The 17,329-nt window shown below is 42.9% G+C and overlaps 1 protein-coding gene across 5 annotated transcripts in view; it reads right to left on the bottom strand.

The window, feature by feature from the left end:
• Nucleotides 1-17,329, bottom strand: part of KMT2E (lysine methyltransferase 2E (inactive)) — a 176,729-nt gene that overhangs the window by 81,479 nt on the left and 77,921 nt on the right. For 2 of the 5 annotated variants that reach the window (XM_082254414.1, XM_082254412.1), the window contains 5 exons: nucleotides 13,602-13,735; nucleotides 12,266-12,383; nucleotides 11,939-12,048; nucleotides 11,237-11,498; nucleotides 5,120-5,218 (listed from right to left, as the gene is read on the bottom strand). In XM_082254414.1, coding sequence (XP_082110540.1) covers nucleotides 5,120-5,218; nucleotides 11,237-11,498; nucleotides 11,939-12,048; nucleotides 12,266-12,383; nucleotides 13,602-13,735 — 723 coding nt within the window. The remainder of the gene's footprint in view (nucleotides 1-5,119; nucleotides 5,219-11,236; nucleotides 11,499-11,938; nucleotides 12,049-12,265; nucleotides 12,384-13,601; nucleotides 13,736-17,329) is intronic. The other 3 variants (XM_082254415.1, XM_082254413.1, XM_082254416.1) reach the window with 2 other exon arrangements.

Here is a 17,329-nt window from a genome sequence, read left to right as displayed (position 1 = left end):
TGAGAAGGAGCGAGAACTAGCCCCAAGAGACTCACACCATGCAATGTACGTCTTCTACGTACGATGGTAGATCTTCCTAGCTTTCAACAGCGTAGAAATCACTAATTCAAACAAACCTCCACCCTTCAGCACCTAGTGTTCAACAGCCAAGCCGTAAAGCCAGCAACTGTAAAGCAGGATGGAAAATTGGTCCATGAAACAGCAGATCCTCCCTGAGAGGAAGTCCCAAGGAGCTTCGGTGACCAGCCATACCAGATCGGCATACCAAGACTGGCGAAGCCAGTCTGGAGCCACTAGAAAGACCGGAATCCATTCTGCCAGAATCCTGCACAGGAGTCATGGCAGAAGTTAGAGGGGGGCTGGAATCAGTCAGCCCACCTTAGAATACCGACTACTTACTAAGCCGCCAGGGCACTTCTTGTGCCCCCTGGGTGATCGACAGACCACGTTTGTGGCATTGTCCGAATAAATTCGTACCGGACAACCCGGAAGACAATTGTCCAATGAGCCAAAGTCTGGTCGCTCGAAGTTCCAGTACACCATAATTGGCAGTCTGGGCTCTTCCAGAGTCCAGACCCCCTGAGCACCTCAGTACTGAGGACCCCTTCACAGGCTGGCATCTGTGGGGACAACCCTCCAGTACGGGAGGAGAAGGATTTTTCCTGTCGAAGTGCCAGACAGTGAAGCCACCTCTAGAGACTGCGGATCCTTGAACCATTTCACCAGAATCTCTTTAGCAGAGATCTTGTGTGGAACCATACAGACCGCCTCGACTGTGGACACCATCATGCCCAGCACATGCATGCAAGCCCAGAGGGAAGACCGTCTGCTGAACAAAAGCTGAAAGCAGAGTTAAGAGTCAGGCCCAGATATTACATTTTTTGTGGAGAAAACAAAAAGCAGACTCATGAATTTTCACAATCCCACAAGCTCCCTCAGTTTGCAGAGCAATCTCCAGTAGTCCATCAGAGCAGTCGAAGACTCCGCTCGCAGAAGATTATTCAGGTACCCCAGAACCGCGATCCCCTGCGGTACTGCCAACATCGAGGCCTACACTCCTGTGAAGACCTTAGGTGCGGGGGTGAGACCAAAGGTCAGCGCCACAAACTGATAATGCTCCTCGTCCATGACGGAGGAAGCGCTGGGGAGCAGCAAATATTAGAATGTGCAGGCTGGCGTCCTTTATGTCGAAAGAAGCGAGAAGAAAACCCCCCTGATGTAGGGACGCCACTATCAAGAATAATGGACTCCATATGGAACTTCTGTACTCGCACAAAGCAGCTTAGCACCTTGAGGTCCAGAATTTGACATACCTTGCCTTCCTTCCTGAGGACTGTAAAGAGGTTTGAGTAAAAAATCCTTGAAAATGTTCCGAAGGCAGAAGCGGAACAATCACCCCTTGAAATACCAAGTATTGCACTGCCCATAAGAGACCCCATAAGTGATCTGGGTAAAAGTGCAGGTTGGAAGGAAAAAAACCTTTTCGGACGACAAGACCGAACTCGAGCTCGTAGCCTGACCGAATAACATCGTGGACCCAATTGTCCTGTACCAGGGAGGTCCATGGATCCGGAAAACTGCATAAGACGTTACCCTACCCCAGATATGGGTGAAGGCGCCCCTTCATGCAAAGGCAGCCTTGTCCGCAGGTCTGGAAGAGCCTGCTCGTGGCTTGCCAGACCAGGCCCTCTTGGAACCTCTGGAGGCGGCCCAGACTTTTTATCCCTTGTCTTGAGATCCTGAGAGACGAAGAGGTCTCTTATGAGCCGAGGAGAATGGCCCACGTCTATGGTGGGGTTCCTTGCCCTTGGTAGCCTGCGGAAGAAGAGTACCCTTCCCTCTAAGGAAGTTCCAAACAGGCGACCCCCTACAAGAGGGAGATCAGATATGGCCTTCTTAGAAATCTAGTCCGCAGACCAGCATTTCAGCCAGACGATACGCCAAGGACCATTGCTGATACAGACAGCCTAGAAATCAAAGGAGACACATCTAAAGAGGCATCAGAGACAAGCTGTAGGCCCTGGACCAAACGGTCCGCCAGCTCCGCAAAGATGAGGGGAAGCTATTCTCCCTCCACCCGTTCAGTGTTCGCGACACCAGGGCAATAGTACTTACTGGCCTAATCACCGAACCAGCCACAGTGCACGTATAGCGGGCCAGAGCATCTGTTCTCTTATTAGCTGGACCTGTAAAGGTCGTGGACTCAACTGGGATGAAAGTAAATCAATTTGACCTGTAAACCGGTGAGTCCACTACAGGTGGGTCCATTTGCATTTACGCGGTAAATCCTCATAAGGATACCGCAAGTAAAAAATTCCTAGCAACCATTGCATTTTGAACAACTCCACTGTTCAGTGACAATGCTTTCACCCTTGCCGCTTTGGAGGGCCTGTGGGTGCCAAAAGGAGCTGGTGCCTACGACACAGCATCAGCTGCAACTCCATTTTTAAAGTTTCACACACTGACACAAACTGTGCATTCACCAACGCCTATTTAAGAGCAGCGGAATCATCCTCACTATCTGACCCAGTAGTGTCGCTATATACTGAGCTCATGCCGAAAACATAATTCGGGGAGGCTGCCGACTGCGATGCCGCAAAGGGGATGCCGAAAAAAAATTGCCAGGACCAGAGATCTGAGCAAGGAACTAGGTCCTTACTCCTTACTAGACAGAAAACAAAAAATTAAAAAAACGTGCCTATAGCTGAGAGTGGGTGTATACCCCCCCCCCCCCCCCGAAAAAGTGTGTGAACACACTGAAATTAACTGGTTTTCTGCAGTAATTTGCCATTAATTGTGATCTGTTCCTCATTTAAGTCACAACAATAGACAAGCACAATGTGCTTAGGTTGATAACACACAATTATAATTTCTCATGTCTTTATTGAATACACCGATTAAACAAACACTCAGTACTGGGGAACAAAAGGAACCCCATATACTTCTTACTTCAGAGAAAGCTAATTGGAGTCAGTAGTTAGTACATCTGGAGTCTAATTAATGGAGTTTGGAGGTGTGATTTAGAGCTGCTTTGGTTGATGAAAGACATTTTAGGACTGCTGTTCATAAGAAGCACCAGCTCATGTGAACCACATCTCACAAAAAGGAGCTCTCTGAAGACATACAAATCAAAAATAGTTGATCTGCATCTGGAAGGCTGGAAAAGGAAACAATGCAATTTCAAAGTGTTTAGGCATCAATCCGTAAACAGTTAGACAAATGGTCTATAGATTGAGACAGTTTAATACTGTGGCTACTCTTTCTAGAAGTGGGCGCCCAGCCACGAAGACTTCCAAGGCACAACGCAGAATTCTCAATCAGGTAATGAAGAACCTAAGAGTAACAGCTAAAGGCTTGAAGACATCACTGGGACTGGCAAACATCCCTGTTTAGGAGTCTACCATACACAAGTCTTTGAAAAGGCAGAACACCACAAAGGGAAGCCAAGCAGATTGTCTCCAGAAAACAACGTTCCTGCGCACCTGAAGTTTGCCAAAAGAAAAAGTTTTAGAAAATGGGAAAACGTTTTAGAACATGGGAAAGAGTTTTAGAACATGGTTAGTCCACAGCCATAAACCCCCTATTGGAGGTGCCACATAACATAATCACAGACTATAAGCTTGTTTTGCAGTATCTAGCTAAATTACCTCTGAAGACGCATACAGCTTCGAAACATGTTGGCTATTCTGCTGTTTTTCTGCATTTCTCTGTGTTGTGTTTTTCTTTTATGGAACCGTTTGCCTATTTACTTTATTTATGATGTATGTCTTGTATATCTTTTGTGCAATAACTTGGGAAAAAGTTTTATGGACTGATGAAACAAAAATTGAATTTTCAGAAAGTACTCAGAGCTATGCATAGTGTGCACAGCTCACCAACATGAAAACATTATCCCAACAGTGAAGTAGGGTGAGGAAACAACATGATTTGGGCTTGCTTCGTTGCCTCAGGGCAGGACCATTTATCGAGGGGAAAATTCCCAAATTTAAAAAGGTCAGGATGGCTGTCTGCCAGTGGAAGCTAAGTAGAAGTTAGGTGATGCCGCAGGACAGCGACCATAAGCATCAGAGTAAATCCATTACAGACTGGGTTCAGAAAAATAGAAAATTAGCCTTTTGCAGTGGCCCAGACCTTAACCCCATAGAGATGCTGTGGAATGGCCTCAGCACTGTTCACACCAGACATCCTACAAAATGTGTGTGAGCTAAAGCAGTTTTGTAAAGAATGAGAACTTCCTCCTGAACATTGTGCAGGTCTGATCCAGAGCTACCAAAAGAGCTTAGACAAGCTATGAACGCCAAAGAAGTACTTACTTTTTCCTCCAGCACAGTCAGGCTCACAAGTTCACACATGTGAATTTGCATGACAGGCGAATATGACCAGCTCTCAATAGAGCCGGTTCACACAGGTCCAGGGCAGCGCGGGTCCGCATTCCAAAAAAAGTCCTGTGCGTCTTTGGCCCCGATTAAGGTGCAAATTCAGGTGCAAATTCGGGCAAAAATTCAGACCAGATTCGCCCTGAACCAGTGAACAGGGACACACTGGACCCAAGGCACAAACCCAGCCTAAATAATTATTGGGGGTGTTCAATAAAGACAATAAAATTGTGTTTCATCAGCTTAAGTGCATTGTATTTGTCTATTAAAATAGTGACTTGGAGGATCAGATCCCATTTTATGGCAAATGACTGCAGAAAACCCAGGTAATTCGGGTGGGCGGGTGTTTCACATTGTTTTCCTGCCATTGCAGGCTTGATAAATGGATAGATCAGTTTGAGAACAACAACAACGTTTGCCAGATCCTAAAAAGCTAAAATTAAAAATGCAAACCCTGCACCAGTTTGTTACATTGGTATACAGATGAGCAGAAGGCATAAAAAGCAATACAAATATGCATAATGTTTTAAAATTACAACCCAACAAAATTTACAAAACCAAAATTTAGGAGTCAAATGGAATGAAAAGCACCAAGCAAGCTGTTTATTAGATATAAAAGCACAAAAGATGCAGTTATTTAATGATTTTGGTCTAAAGCCTAAGAGGAAGCAACAGTCAGCATGGGAAGAGCAGCTGTCACTCAGGCCAAGTGACATTACCTAGTTACTATCTTCCCGACTTACCATCTTCCTTTTCCTTTCTGCAATCTGCTCCTCAGATTCCATTTCTACTTCATTGCTAATAGGAGTTTTTTCTTCTATATCATCAATAATATCTGGCTCCTGAAAGATGGAAATGACTGCTTTATAGAAGCTCTACTGCACTAATTACTCAAGGGATTCTAACACTACAATTGCTACATAAGTCAAGTCACCTAATGCAGTATCCTATGCTTCATAAAAGCCAGTTTTCTATGGATGAAAGTACTTCATCTGCCAGATAAAAAAAAAAGTGGCCAATCAAGCATCTGCATTCTTTGCTCAATTTAGTGTTTGATTAAAGTTGAACTCCAGGCAAAAAAAATAAACCACACACACCTGAATGTAGTTATATCTACAAGTATAAAATTACCTAATTGTAGCCTCTTCACAGTTCTGTTCAACGCTTCGAAATGAAGAGGGTAAAGGCAGCACTAGGAGTTAACCAGGGGTCTTGCATGTACCAGAGCTGAAAAAGAACGTGCTCACAGGAGGAGAGCGCAAAGGGAGACCCAATTCTTTTGCGACTCCCAATCACAGGCTAGGGGTAGGGAGGTGACCTGGCTGTGTTGCTTAATTGTAGCAAAGAATGGTCAGGTCACCAATCCAGTTGTGCTGCAGTAGCGCAGTGTAATTGCATCTCGGATCTATATGGACACCTGACATTCTTATCTTTGGCAAGAAAAACTCACATACGTACGTCATCTTAGGCGTTTACCTGGAGGTCAGCTTTAAGAATTTCAAGAGTTCGGAAGAACAGATTGAGCTTAACAAATTAAAAGTATACCGTGTAGGCCATTCTTCTATTTAAATTCCTAAATTGCTGCAATTGTATAAAATTTTACAATCTCATCAAAGGAGAGCTATTATATAAAACATTTATGACCAGATTCCCAGAGCAATGTAGGTTTATGGTACAGAAGCAAGAGAGCAAGGAGACAACTCCTGATACTAGCTAAGCTTGAGGTGAGCAATAGCAATTAGATCACCCCCATCACCCCCTGATAGTGAGGAGCAAGAATGCTTTTTCTTGCTGCCACACAAAGTTAATTTGCGGTGACCATAAATTGTTTTATTGGAGTCCATCCAGGGACACAGGTATTCAGAAGCTCTTGGGTTATACTGCCACCTTACAAAAGGTTGGGACATTGGCAAACACAAAAAATGTATGTCAGCCCATTTATAAGCCCTCTTCTATCCAGTATGCCTCAGTTTTGTGAAAAAAAAAACTGTACCCATGTCCCTCAAAAGACTAGGAAATATTTTATTGGCAAGTACAAAAATCATATTTTCCTTCTTGCCCAATAAAGGATACAAAAGTTAATTCAGAAGAAATGCAGGAGGGGAGGGTAAAAGCCACTGACAGGTACATACAGGGGCAGGAAAACGATCTGCATCTCAGAACTGCCTGAAGGTCCAGTGCCCAAAACTGCACCAAAGTAGATGCTTCCTGCAGGAAAAAGGAAGTGTCAAGAGCCAAGAAAGGCCACAGAGGATCAATCTGATGAATAGGTCCCAGGACAACAGGTCCCCCGAAAGGTTCACGAGGGAAGACCAACTGGTCTACATATGAAGACCAAAGCCTTAGGATTCATGGACGGAAGGATCTTGGCCAGAAAACCAAATCTCACAAATGAGATATTTAGAACGTGAGAAAACACCCAATATCCCAAAAAGAACAGCTGAGAGCGAAGACTGGTAGACAACTCAAGGGTGCAACCCTTAGATCAGCCTGACTGAAAAAAGGGGGGTAGAGAAGCACAAAAAGGTACTCCTACAAATAGGCAGGAATTAAAAGCATACAGCTACCCCAGACTAGTACACAGAAATACCATAAAAACAAGGGAATTGTAACCCATGCACATTAAAACCTGGGGTGTCTAAGACAAAAACTATGCTGGACCTGCCTTACCTCTAGCATAGAACATGTTTCTCCTGACCTGCGTAGTCCAGCAAAGTATCCATAGTTATCGAGAATGGGAAAGAATTTGAGCCATATTGCTATGAATAAACTCTTAATAGCAGCACAGAGAAAGGGATCTTGGGTAACTTCCTCAAAAAGCTGTGGATCGACCACAGGAGAACCTATCTTCAAATGCTCAGGACCCACAAAAGGATTCTGAATGTACTTCAGCCTCAAGAGGATGCCTTAACCCTCCTCTTGTGTTAGGGTCAGAACCGACCCGTTTTCAGGTTTTGAATGACTATAAGTATCACATAAATTTGTTTATTGCATCAAGATTTTTTTTTACTTTGTCAGGAACCTCTATTTAAACAATGTAATCGAAAAAGAATCCTTTTCACTAAATTATAAAATACTGTGGTGAAAATTAAGACATTTAGTCAATTCTGACCCAGTTATAATATAGGATTACTAGACATTAAGCCCGTTAAATTAACGGGCGCTAGAACATGTGGTCAGAGTCCTCTTTTAATAGTGTGGTCAGAGGTCCCCTTTTAATAGTGTGGTCAGAGGTCTCCTTTAATACAACATTGAAACTTGAATACATTGAAAACGGCTTTTATTATTCACGACAGAATTCGTCACCGTAATTTGGAGGCAGTTGTTATGGGCTGGCAGCAGTGACTGCCAGCTATTCACTCAGATGCGGCTGTGGGTTGTCACCCACAGTTTGGGAAGTCCTGCCCTAACTGACTAAAGTAGTGCGGGGCTAAGTCTCTGCACTCCCAACGGCTGTCTGTGGGGCACATGTGCAGTAGCGCAATCCCGCAGACACAGGGAAACTGGACGCAGAGACACTTGCATTTTATTAATATAGATAGGACACTAATAAGTGCCAAAACTGAAATCATAAGCACTCTCTCTGCTTAGTAACACTGATAGCCAATCACCTCTCAACCCTGTGAGATGTAGTTAGGGAGGGGCCTATATCTTTGCCTGCTTGTCTGCTTCTCTAAATAAAGTAAAGAAACATAGGACCAATACATTTCAGAGTTGCTGACTTTATTTTACCATTTCTTAAATTTGAAAATGAGAGGTATGCTATCAAAAGAAAGGTCTACTCTAAGGGGGTCACACCAAAAATATTAAAACGAATCTTTACAAGGATAGAGAAGCGGAACAAGGTAACCAAGAGGTAAGAAACAAATTGAGGATAAATAATTGTTCAGAGGGTATTTTATGGCTGATTTAAGACACGGTTCAAAACCGACCCGTTAACATCATGTATAGTAACAGAAAGCTAACATAAGAGGAGGGTTAATCAGGAACCCACCAGGGGTTCCATGGTTTGGAAAACTGGCTATTTTAGTTTGCAAGTGTCCTGACCTTCTGTAGTTTAACCCATCTGTTTCTGAATTCCTGTGATCCTCAATGAATGAGAAAGGCATTCGATTTTGAGCCGGGCTGCTAAAAAAAACACATCCGGACTGTGCAAGATTTATAAGGACTACCTACACTGACTTTTCTCTAAGCATCCCTTTGTTATAGTTAAAGGGACTAGAGAATATCAGACAGTGTGACCAAGAGCCAGGCTATGCCAAGATTCTGGTTGGCACTAAACTTATAATTAGGTTTACAAAGCCATGTATGTATAAACATAACGGAACCTAACTAAAAAAGGTAAAGATAGTTGCCCGTTGTGAAAAATGGGACCACCTAAACTTCAAGACTATAACTATTTAGCCTTTTGTAACGTTTTAAACATTTGGAAAGGTAAAATCTCCATTAATGTGGGTTTAGATTGCGGTTTGTGTCCCTGTTGTGTATATTTCCCTTTGCGCCCCCCATGATCTTGGAGACCTGGAGCGAGAGGAAAGATTTTTAAATGGCCACAAAAAAAAAAAAAACACACGCACCACCAGGTTTTGTGTCTCTCCGCACTGTGGAGATTTCTTCTCACTTCATGTCCTGGAGACAAAAAGTTTCAGAGGGAAAGGAGCTCTGACAATGTAAAGAACAAACAGGCTCTCATTTTCTATGCCATATCCATTTGAGCAATGAAAATTTGTCTAGTTCATTGAGAGACATAGAAAATCATTTAACGTCAGGTTATACTGCTATCTACATGAGGACAGGACACTGGCAAACAAAACTGTAGGACAGCCTAGGATAAGCCCTACTACCACCAGAAATACCCCAGTTTGCCAATGCCCTAGGAGACTGGCGAGCTCTGCTGTGTAAAAGACCAACTTATTTTTAAGGGTTTTTTTTCACCCCATTCAAGACTCGTCTCTACACTACTGCTAGAGCGAATCTCCTTCAAATTGCAGGTATCTGGAGCAGCTGTCCTCTGCCTGGTTTTTGGCCAGCTGCACCTGAACCATACTGGACATTGATGAGTGAACCTGAAAAGTTATTTTTGGACACGGGTTTTTTTTTTTCCCCATACTTTACTGTCCTGTTCTGGTAACAAGTTAGCTGCAGGTCTCGTCAGGTCCAGAGCCACTGACACCATCTCCTTACATGCCCCATTTCGGAAGAATAATTTTGTGAGTAGGCCAGATGAGCCAAGAAACCACCAGTAAATAGGGCTTTGGGAGCCTTTCAAATCACTCTATTCCTGCTACTATGCATTGCAGAAGGCGTTAATGCTGTGTATGAATGACGCAGTCATGTAGGCAGCGCCCTGAACAGCCATGACAGCTAAGGTGAAATTCCACCCACAAGAGCGAATGCTTAAAGTCTGCTAAATCCTCAGACAAGCATTCATCTGCATGAAGATGGGCCCCCACTTGACAAAGTGGGCGGAGGTTTGTTAACATGAGTGTGGGAGGATTAGGAGATGACGTTTTGATGCCTGACACCTTTCTTACTTTACAGATTAGCAGAGATCTCCAATGAGCATTCCCAGGTTCTCTTGACCTAGGAGTTATTTCCCCAGTTCGTTCTGCAGAATATTTTTTAGTGGTTTTACTCCAACCTGTTCAAAGTTCCCAAACACAAAAGGCGGCATACAACGCCTCGCCAGGGTGACATTCTAGATTGTGTGGACATCAAGAATGAACCTGCATGCCCAATAATTCAAGATCAATATTTCCTAAATTTTCCTGTGGGTCCCCTACATCACCAGTTTGTGGCTCTGCCTTTCAGCCTCTTATCTGCACATCAAGTGCTCTCCAAGTTGGCAACCTCAGCACTAGCCCTGCTGTACTTTTGTGGCATTTCTTTCTATGCAAACATACAAGACCTTCTACTGAGGGAATAGTTGGAACAGGCTCCGTAGGACAACATGGCCCTTCACAATCTTGACAATACACTGGTCAGATAATTCCTGAACCTTTGGGAATGGTCACTGGAATTAACTACTCATTTTTTGGGAGAACTGGGTCTAGTCATGGACAGTCCTAGAGCAGACTACTTGCTACAAAACTGAGGCATGCTGGTAGTAGGGATTCTCCTCGTCTTGCTTCTAGATAATTTAGATTGCAGCATAATCTAAAAGGAACACTAATTTACTGTGCATCTCAATGAACTCCAAGAAAATGGCAAGTACAAAAATCCTTTATTTTTATATCTGATGTTGTTATAATTACATGATATGACTTAGTAAATAGAGCCTAGATGTTGAATTCTGATGAAAAAAACAAAACATAAAATACAAAGCCTTTATGCTCTGAAGAGGCTTTGGAACTGGAACAAAAACGTAGCTGATTAAGAGTATGGTTAAAGAAAAAAAAAAAAAAAAAAAAAGAAGAAGGTTTCAGAATTCAATACTTCAGCACATAAAAAGCATTTCCTCATTCCACAGCCTCCGAAGATGCATTCGGCTTCAGACCCATAAGCTTCAGGGCAAGGCAAGGAAGGGAGGAAGGATGGATATCACTGACACTACACAATATATTTTTAGCAATGCCAAGATAGAAGACCTAGTAGCCAGACCACGGCTATTTACAACTGAAATATAACACAGGTAATGTGTTTCTATACAAGATCCTCTAACATACAAGCGACAAATTTGGAAGAGGACATGGTGACCCCAATGTTATACACCAAAGTCCTGCAAAAACACCAATACAATTGTAAACCTAAACGATTACAATAAATGAAATTCACCTCAAGTGTTTGTACCACCATATTAAAGATCAATTTCACCTTGTAAATGTGGAAGTTCGTAAAATGTGTTCAATGTTAAAAATTACCTGATTATTCGATATTGATAGTCGAAGAGGGGACATCTTCCTCTGTTTATCTGGTGTTTTCAGTTTGGCTACAGTCCCATCTGAATCCATTAGAACATTCTGATTTTGAGACTCTATCTCTTTGGAACTCTCCTTTTCTTTTCTTCCTTTTTTTCTTCTAGTATCATAACCACTGTTGAAGTTTTCTGTTGGTTCAGTACTACATCGGAGTACCGGGCAATCAAGATTATCTTTGAGACATGCACAATCCACCTTATATTTGCTGCAAAGACCAAAACATCCAACATGAAAAAAAATTTTGTATAAAAGTCCTCCCAAATTTATCTCCCACATTGATTCTCATAGATAGATAGATAGATAGATAGATAGATAGATAGATAGATAGATAGATAGATAGATAGATAGATAGATAGATAGATAGATAGATAGATAGATAGATAGATAGATAGATAGATAGATAGATAGATAGATAGATAGATAGATAGATAGATAGATAGATAGATAGATAGATCTAGATCTTTAACAAGGCTTTGGAAAAACCTCAATATACCATTGGGTTTAAGCTCCTGTTAATATGTTTTCAGTGGATGAAGACACTTTTTCTTAAACAGTTTTGACTTTGAAGCACACGAAAATTAATTTTCAGATTTTAAAAAATATTAAAAATGATAAAGCATATGAGCAAGGTTGAACTTTGCTTACCAATTGGCATAGTCAAAATCAAATGCAATTGTGACTTCTGCACCCTTTGGAATGTTTGCAATTGAATAAATATAAAGATGAATTGTTCCATCTTCAATAATATGTCGTACCTGGAATAGAAGGATAGAGAAATGTCCTATTAGACAATAAGATTAGAAATTTTGGATAAATACACGTTAACCCAAACCCTACAACTTTCTGCATTTGCGTCAAAGCCATCAATGGAACAGCAATATTAAAAATGTAAGTATATTGACAGTAAACAGAGAAAAGATGCTTAAAACCAAACTTTTATGAAATTAGCTTTTCACTGTAGAATACACACACCTCAGCATTGGGAGTACAAGACCGTCTGATGAATCTTGCTTCATTGCCAAAAGTTCTTGCATCAACACACATTTCTAGCCCATGAAATTTCGAATAGAATAAAACAAATGGATATGGCCTAAATTTAAAAAAAAAAAAATTAAAAAAAAAGATAAAAAAAGGTGTATATTTTGCATTTGGAGCAAATAAAATAACAAAATGTTTAGTTGTTTAAAAAGGATAGTTTTAATAGAATTTAATTTCAATATGATTTTGCTAAATTGTATCTGGCTGCATTGCACAAACCTCACCTTCACATATAGGTTTTAAAAAAGAGGTTTGTGGAAAAGGCACACTACAACCAATAGGGAAAGCTGCTTTTTTACATTCTAAAAAAAAAGCAATGGTTTTACAGTCCAATAAAATAGTTTATTATCTTTATTTACTTAATTGTTAGAACTCCCTTTAAGCAGAAACAAAAAATAACATTTGTTTGCATCTAAATTTTAACTTTCTTAAATTTACAATAACCTATGCCGAAGAAAGTCAAACCACAAAGCATACTGCATTGGACACGTGTCTGAATCTATATATGTATATTAACCAGAACATACCCCCCCCCCCCCCCCCCCCAAAACTGTATCTTAGGGCACAGAGTTCTTGTACATTAGGTGAGATTTTGCTGCAAGCCAAACAAATCAAGATCATTTTAGGTTGCATTCACTTACGAGGAGGAATAAAGGCTTGTGTATACAGGCAGTTGCTAGCTTATCTTCTATATACAAATTAACTTGAAAAGCATTTGCAACTTTTTTGCTTACTATTGTCATGCATATCAGGGCTGTGGTCTCAACCAAACTTCCAGTGCACGCAACATTGTGACCACAAGTCTAATAACACATCAGGCTCCGTATGTATGTCATTAAGTCTTTGCATATGCTGGACTGCATGTGGGCTGTTGGTACACAACCCTAGTAGCCCAGATCACAGCTAAAGGTGACCAAACTGTGCCTGTAGTCAGACCCTGTAAGGCAACATTGTCATCAGAAGTGGCTGGGGGACAGTATTCCACAGAACTTTTGTTCTGGAAAGGAAAACTGCATAGCAATAATAATGGACAGTCCATATACACTCAAAGGTAAACTATTTCATATTTAAGGTTAGAGATTAGATACCCCTTAGATTATTTCAAATGTGTGCTTATACTAACCCTGAAGAGCAATCCATAGGCAGGGCAATTCTCTCAAAGCATGCTTTGTTTGACTTGCTTCTAAATCTGATGCAGTGTACGCTGGCCCTAAAAGTGATACTGAAATTCACACATGTGGCCTAATCAAATGCTTTTAAAAATAACTACCTTTTAAAAAAATATCCATTAGCCTCAAACTGATCCCGCAGCATAAACTTTCCTCTGTATTCAATAATTAAAGTTTCAGGAAGAAGGTCTTTGGCTGCCTTTAAAATTTTCTTGTTCTTCTGCAAATAGCTCTGCTGAAATACAGAGAAATAAATTAAACAAATGAGATTTGAACTTTGCTATATGCTCGCATTCTGTGGGTATGTAAACAATTACTACAGCATTAAGACCTCCACAAATTGTATAGGGAACCCTGCATACAGAATTATGCCCCACAATACGAAAGTAAATCATGGGACCTGCGAGTCTCACACTAAACTTTTCTCCTAGCTGACACTTCATGTATTGAGTCATAGGATTTAATACTGAAGTTAATGTAGGCAACAAAAAACATTAACAGGCATTAAACAAGGCAACAGGGGAGTCCAAGAGGACCTGCACAGTTACAGGCAATTCCTATTTAAAAAAAAGAGAAGGATAATTTAAAAACACACACACACACACACACACACAGTATTCTAATTATATATATTATATACATATATACACACACACACAAATATATACATACACACTATAAACTAACGAGAAGGGCCCTCTAATTCCACCTGTATTGTAACTGTTGTCTTCCCTTATATTGTAAAGCGCTGCGCAAACTGTTGACGCTATACAAATCCTGAATAACAACAACAACAAGATTTTGGCAAGATCTTACCATAAAATCGGTTTCTCTGAGGTCCATTGACAGACGCAGCCTCCATCTTCATTGGCCATTGGGTTATGCTGCCCCCTGCAGGAGTAGTTCTAGGCAAGAAAAATTTAAATCTTCATGCCCACGGGGTTGTCCCTACAGGCATAACCCACACACCCTCTACTCAAGCAAACAAGTTTAGTTGTAGGCAGTGAAATGAGAGAAAAAAACCAACCCCATATCAAAGGGGCAGGTGTTGCGTCTATCAATGGACTTCAGAGAAACAGATTTTACAGTAAGATCTTACAAAAATACTGTATTATTCAGGATTTATCTTCATTAGCCATTGGGACGTCCCAAAGCAGTGTAGGTAGGAGGGGTGGGAAGAACGCAACCAGATAGTAAACTCCAAAAGCTAAACCAACTGGGTAACATGAAGCTCAACCAAAACAGGAGCTCACCCAGGCGAAAAAACCCTAAGAGAAACAAAACCTTCTCTTCCAAAACAGCAGCCTGCAAAACCTTGCGGCACAAAAGAGGCATCCGAAGATGCCAGCAAATCCACCTTGTAGAATTTGGTAAAAATGTGGACAGACGACCAAGTCGCTGCCCTACACACTTGTACAACAGAGGCCTGATGGTGAAAAGCGCCGGGGCCAGTCTGGTGACATCAGAATGTGCGGAATGCCTTCAACCGCCACCCGGCGAAGAAACCTTGGCAGGAGTACAACCGGAGGGAAGGCATAAAATCAGCCAAGGAGCCACCAGAGCGTCTGTGGGGTCAGCCAGAGGATCCAGAGACCTGGCCACAAAATACTGGACTTTCCTGTTGAGGAGAGGTGCAAACAGATCCACGTCTGGAGTCCCCCAACGGACACACAGAAGGTGAAACGCCTCTGGATGAAGGGACCATTCCCCTTGATCCAGCACTTGACGACTCTAGATAATCCACTTGCCAATTTTCCACACCCGGAACGTAGACTGCAGAAAGAGCTGGAACATTGTCTTCTGCCCAAACAAACTCGGCCACCAGGACACTCTTGGTGCCCCCTTGGTTGATGTAAGCCACAGCCGTGGCATTGTCCGACTGTATCCGAACCGGTTACCCACGTAGCCGACTCGTCCAGTGGAACAGGCAAAGCTTGATCGCTCTGGGCTCCAGAAAATTGATCGGCAAAGAAGACTCTACTGTTCCCCAAGTCCCCTGGGCACAGAGCTTCACAGGCACTCTACCCCAGCCTGACAGGCTGGCGTCCGTGGTGACCACAGTCCAGAAAAGCGGCAGGAAGGACTTGCCCTGACACAAAGCCGGTGACTGGATCCACCAGGATAGAGCCTACTTCGTGAGATGGCTCTAACAAATCTTCTATTCCAATGACGAGAATCCCTGTTCCATTTTGCCAGAATCTTTCTGCAGAGACCTCAAGTGTGACCGCTTCGAAGGTCGATAGTATACCATCAGTCCCAGGGCCCTCATGCAAGCCCAAAAGGAGGATTGATCGGTTTCCATCAGCAACCTGATCGCCCTCTGCAACTTTTGTAGCTTTTCCAAGGAAAGAAAGACCCTTGCCAGTACAGAGTCGAGAGTCAGCCCCAGATAAGTGACCCGTACGAATGGCGTCAGAGCAGATTTCCTGAAATTGATCGTCCACCTGAATTCCTGAAGGGTCTGAACTGTAATTGAGAATGATGTTGCCCAACAGATCTGAATGAGAGTCTGCTCGCAACAGATCGTCCAGATATCCCAAAATTGAAATTCCTCTCTGACGCAACAAGGCCAGCACCAAGGCCAGGAACTTGGTAAAAACTCTGGGAGTGGAGCCGAGATCAAAAGGGGAACGCCACAAACTGAAAGTGCTCCTCTGTCACCGCAAAGCGGAGGAATCGCTGATGTCCCTCGAATATGGGAACGTGCAAATACGCATTTTGATATCGATGGAAGCCAGAAAATTCCAGATTCAAGTACGCCACCACCGACCAAATGGACTCCATTCGAAACTTCTGCACCCGCACAAAGTGGTTCAGAGCCTTGAGATCCAGGATTGGACGCACCTTACCCTCCTTTCTGGGCACCGTGAACAGGTTTGAATAGAAACATTGAGAGCGTTCCTGCGAGTGAACCGGCACATTCACGCCTTGAGTCAGGAGATCCTGCACAGCCTCCCGGAGATCTTTCACAACGCTCTGGAGACAGATGAAGATTAGATTTAAAAAAACCTGTCCCCTGGCTGGGACCAAAATTCGATCTTGTACCCGCAAAAAATCAGTTTGCGAACCCATTTGTCTTGAACAAAGTCAGTCCAGGATTCCTGAAAGAAGCGCAGACCTCCCCCCACCACATAAACGGGCGAGGACGCCCCTTCATGCTGAAGAGGACTTTTCCGCGGAACGGGGCTGACTGGCCTTGGGCTTGCCCCAGTGCTTCTCAGGACCTCCAGAAGCTCTGATCGGCTTACCTTTTTCTTGCGCCCTGGAGGCACAGAAAAACCGCCTATGAGCAGTAAAGGAAGGTCCCTGCTTAGCACAGGGTATTTTACCTTTGGAGGATTGAGAAGAGTACTCTTCCCGCCAGTCAGACCCTTGATCAACTCATCCAGTGAGTCACCAAAGAAACGCTCTCCCAAAAAAGGTAAATCTGTCAGGGATTTCTTGGAAGCCTGGTCAGCCGGCCAGCTCTTTAGCCAAACCATGCGTCAGAGGGCAATCCCCACAGCCACAACTCTGGCCACGAGGGGAGCCGCATCCAGGGACGCATCACACAGGAACACCAGGGCCTGAGCCATCAGGTCCAAAAGTTCATCAGCTCCGGTGGAAACTATGTCAGGGTCCAAGTTCCCTTTCAGAACCTTAATCCATTCGGTACCTGCATGCGATACCAAAACAGACACAAAAAACGGTTTTAGAATAGAACCCGCCAACAGATGAAGATGGCAGGAAAGGGATTCTACCCACCTGTCCACCGGATCCGTAAAAACTGGGGAATCCTCCACAGGCACAATAGTAGATTTGTTCAACCTGGAGACCGGGTGGTCCATCT

The sequence above is a fragment of the Pelophylax lessonae genome, assembly GCF_965119305.1.
Source record: "Pelophylax lessonae genome assembly, chromosome: 4".
NCBI classification, from domain to species: Eukaryota; Metazoa; Chordata; class Amphibia; order Anura; family Ranidae; genus Pelophylax; species Pelophylax lessonae.
This window is presented reverse-complemented; position numbering and strand designations above follow the sequence as displayed.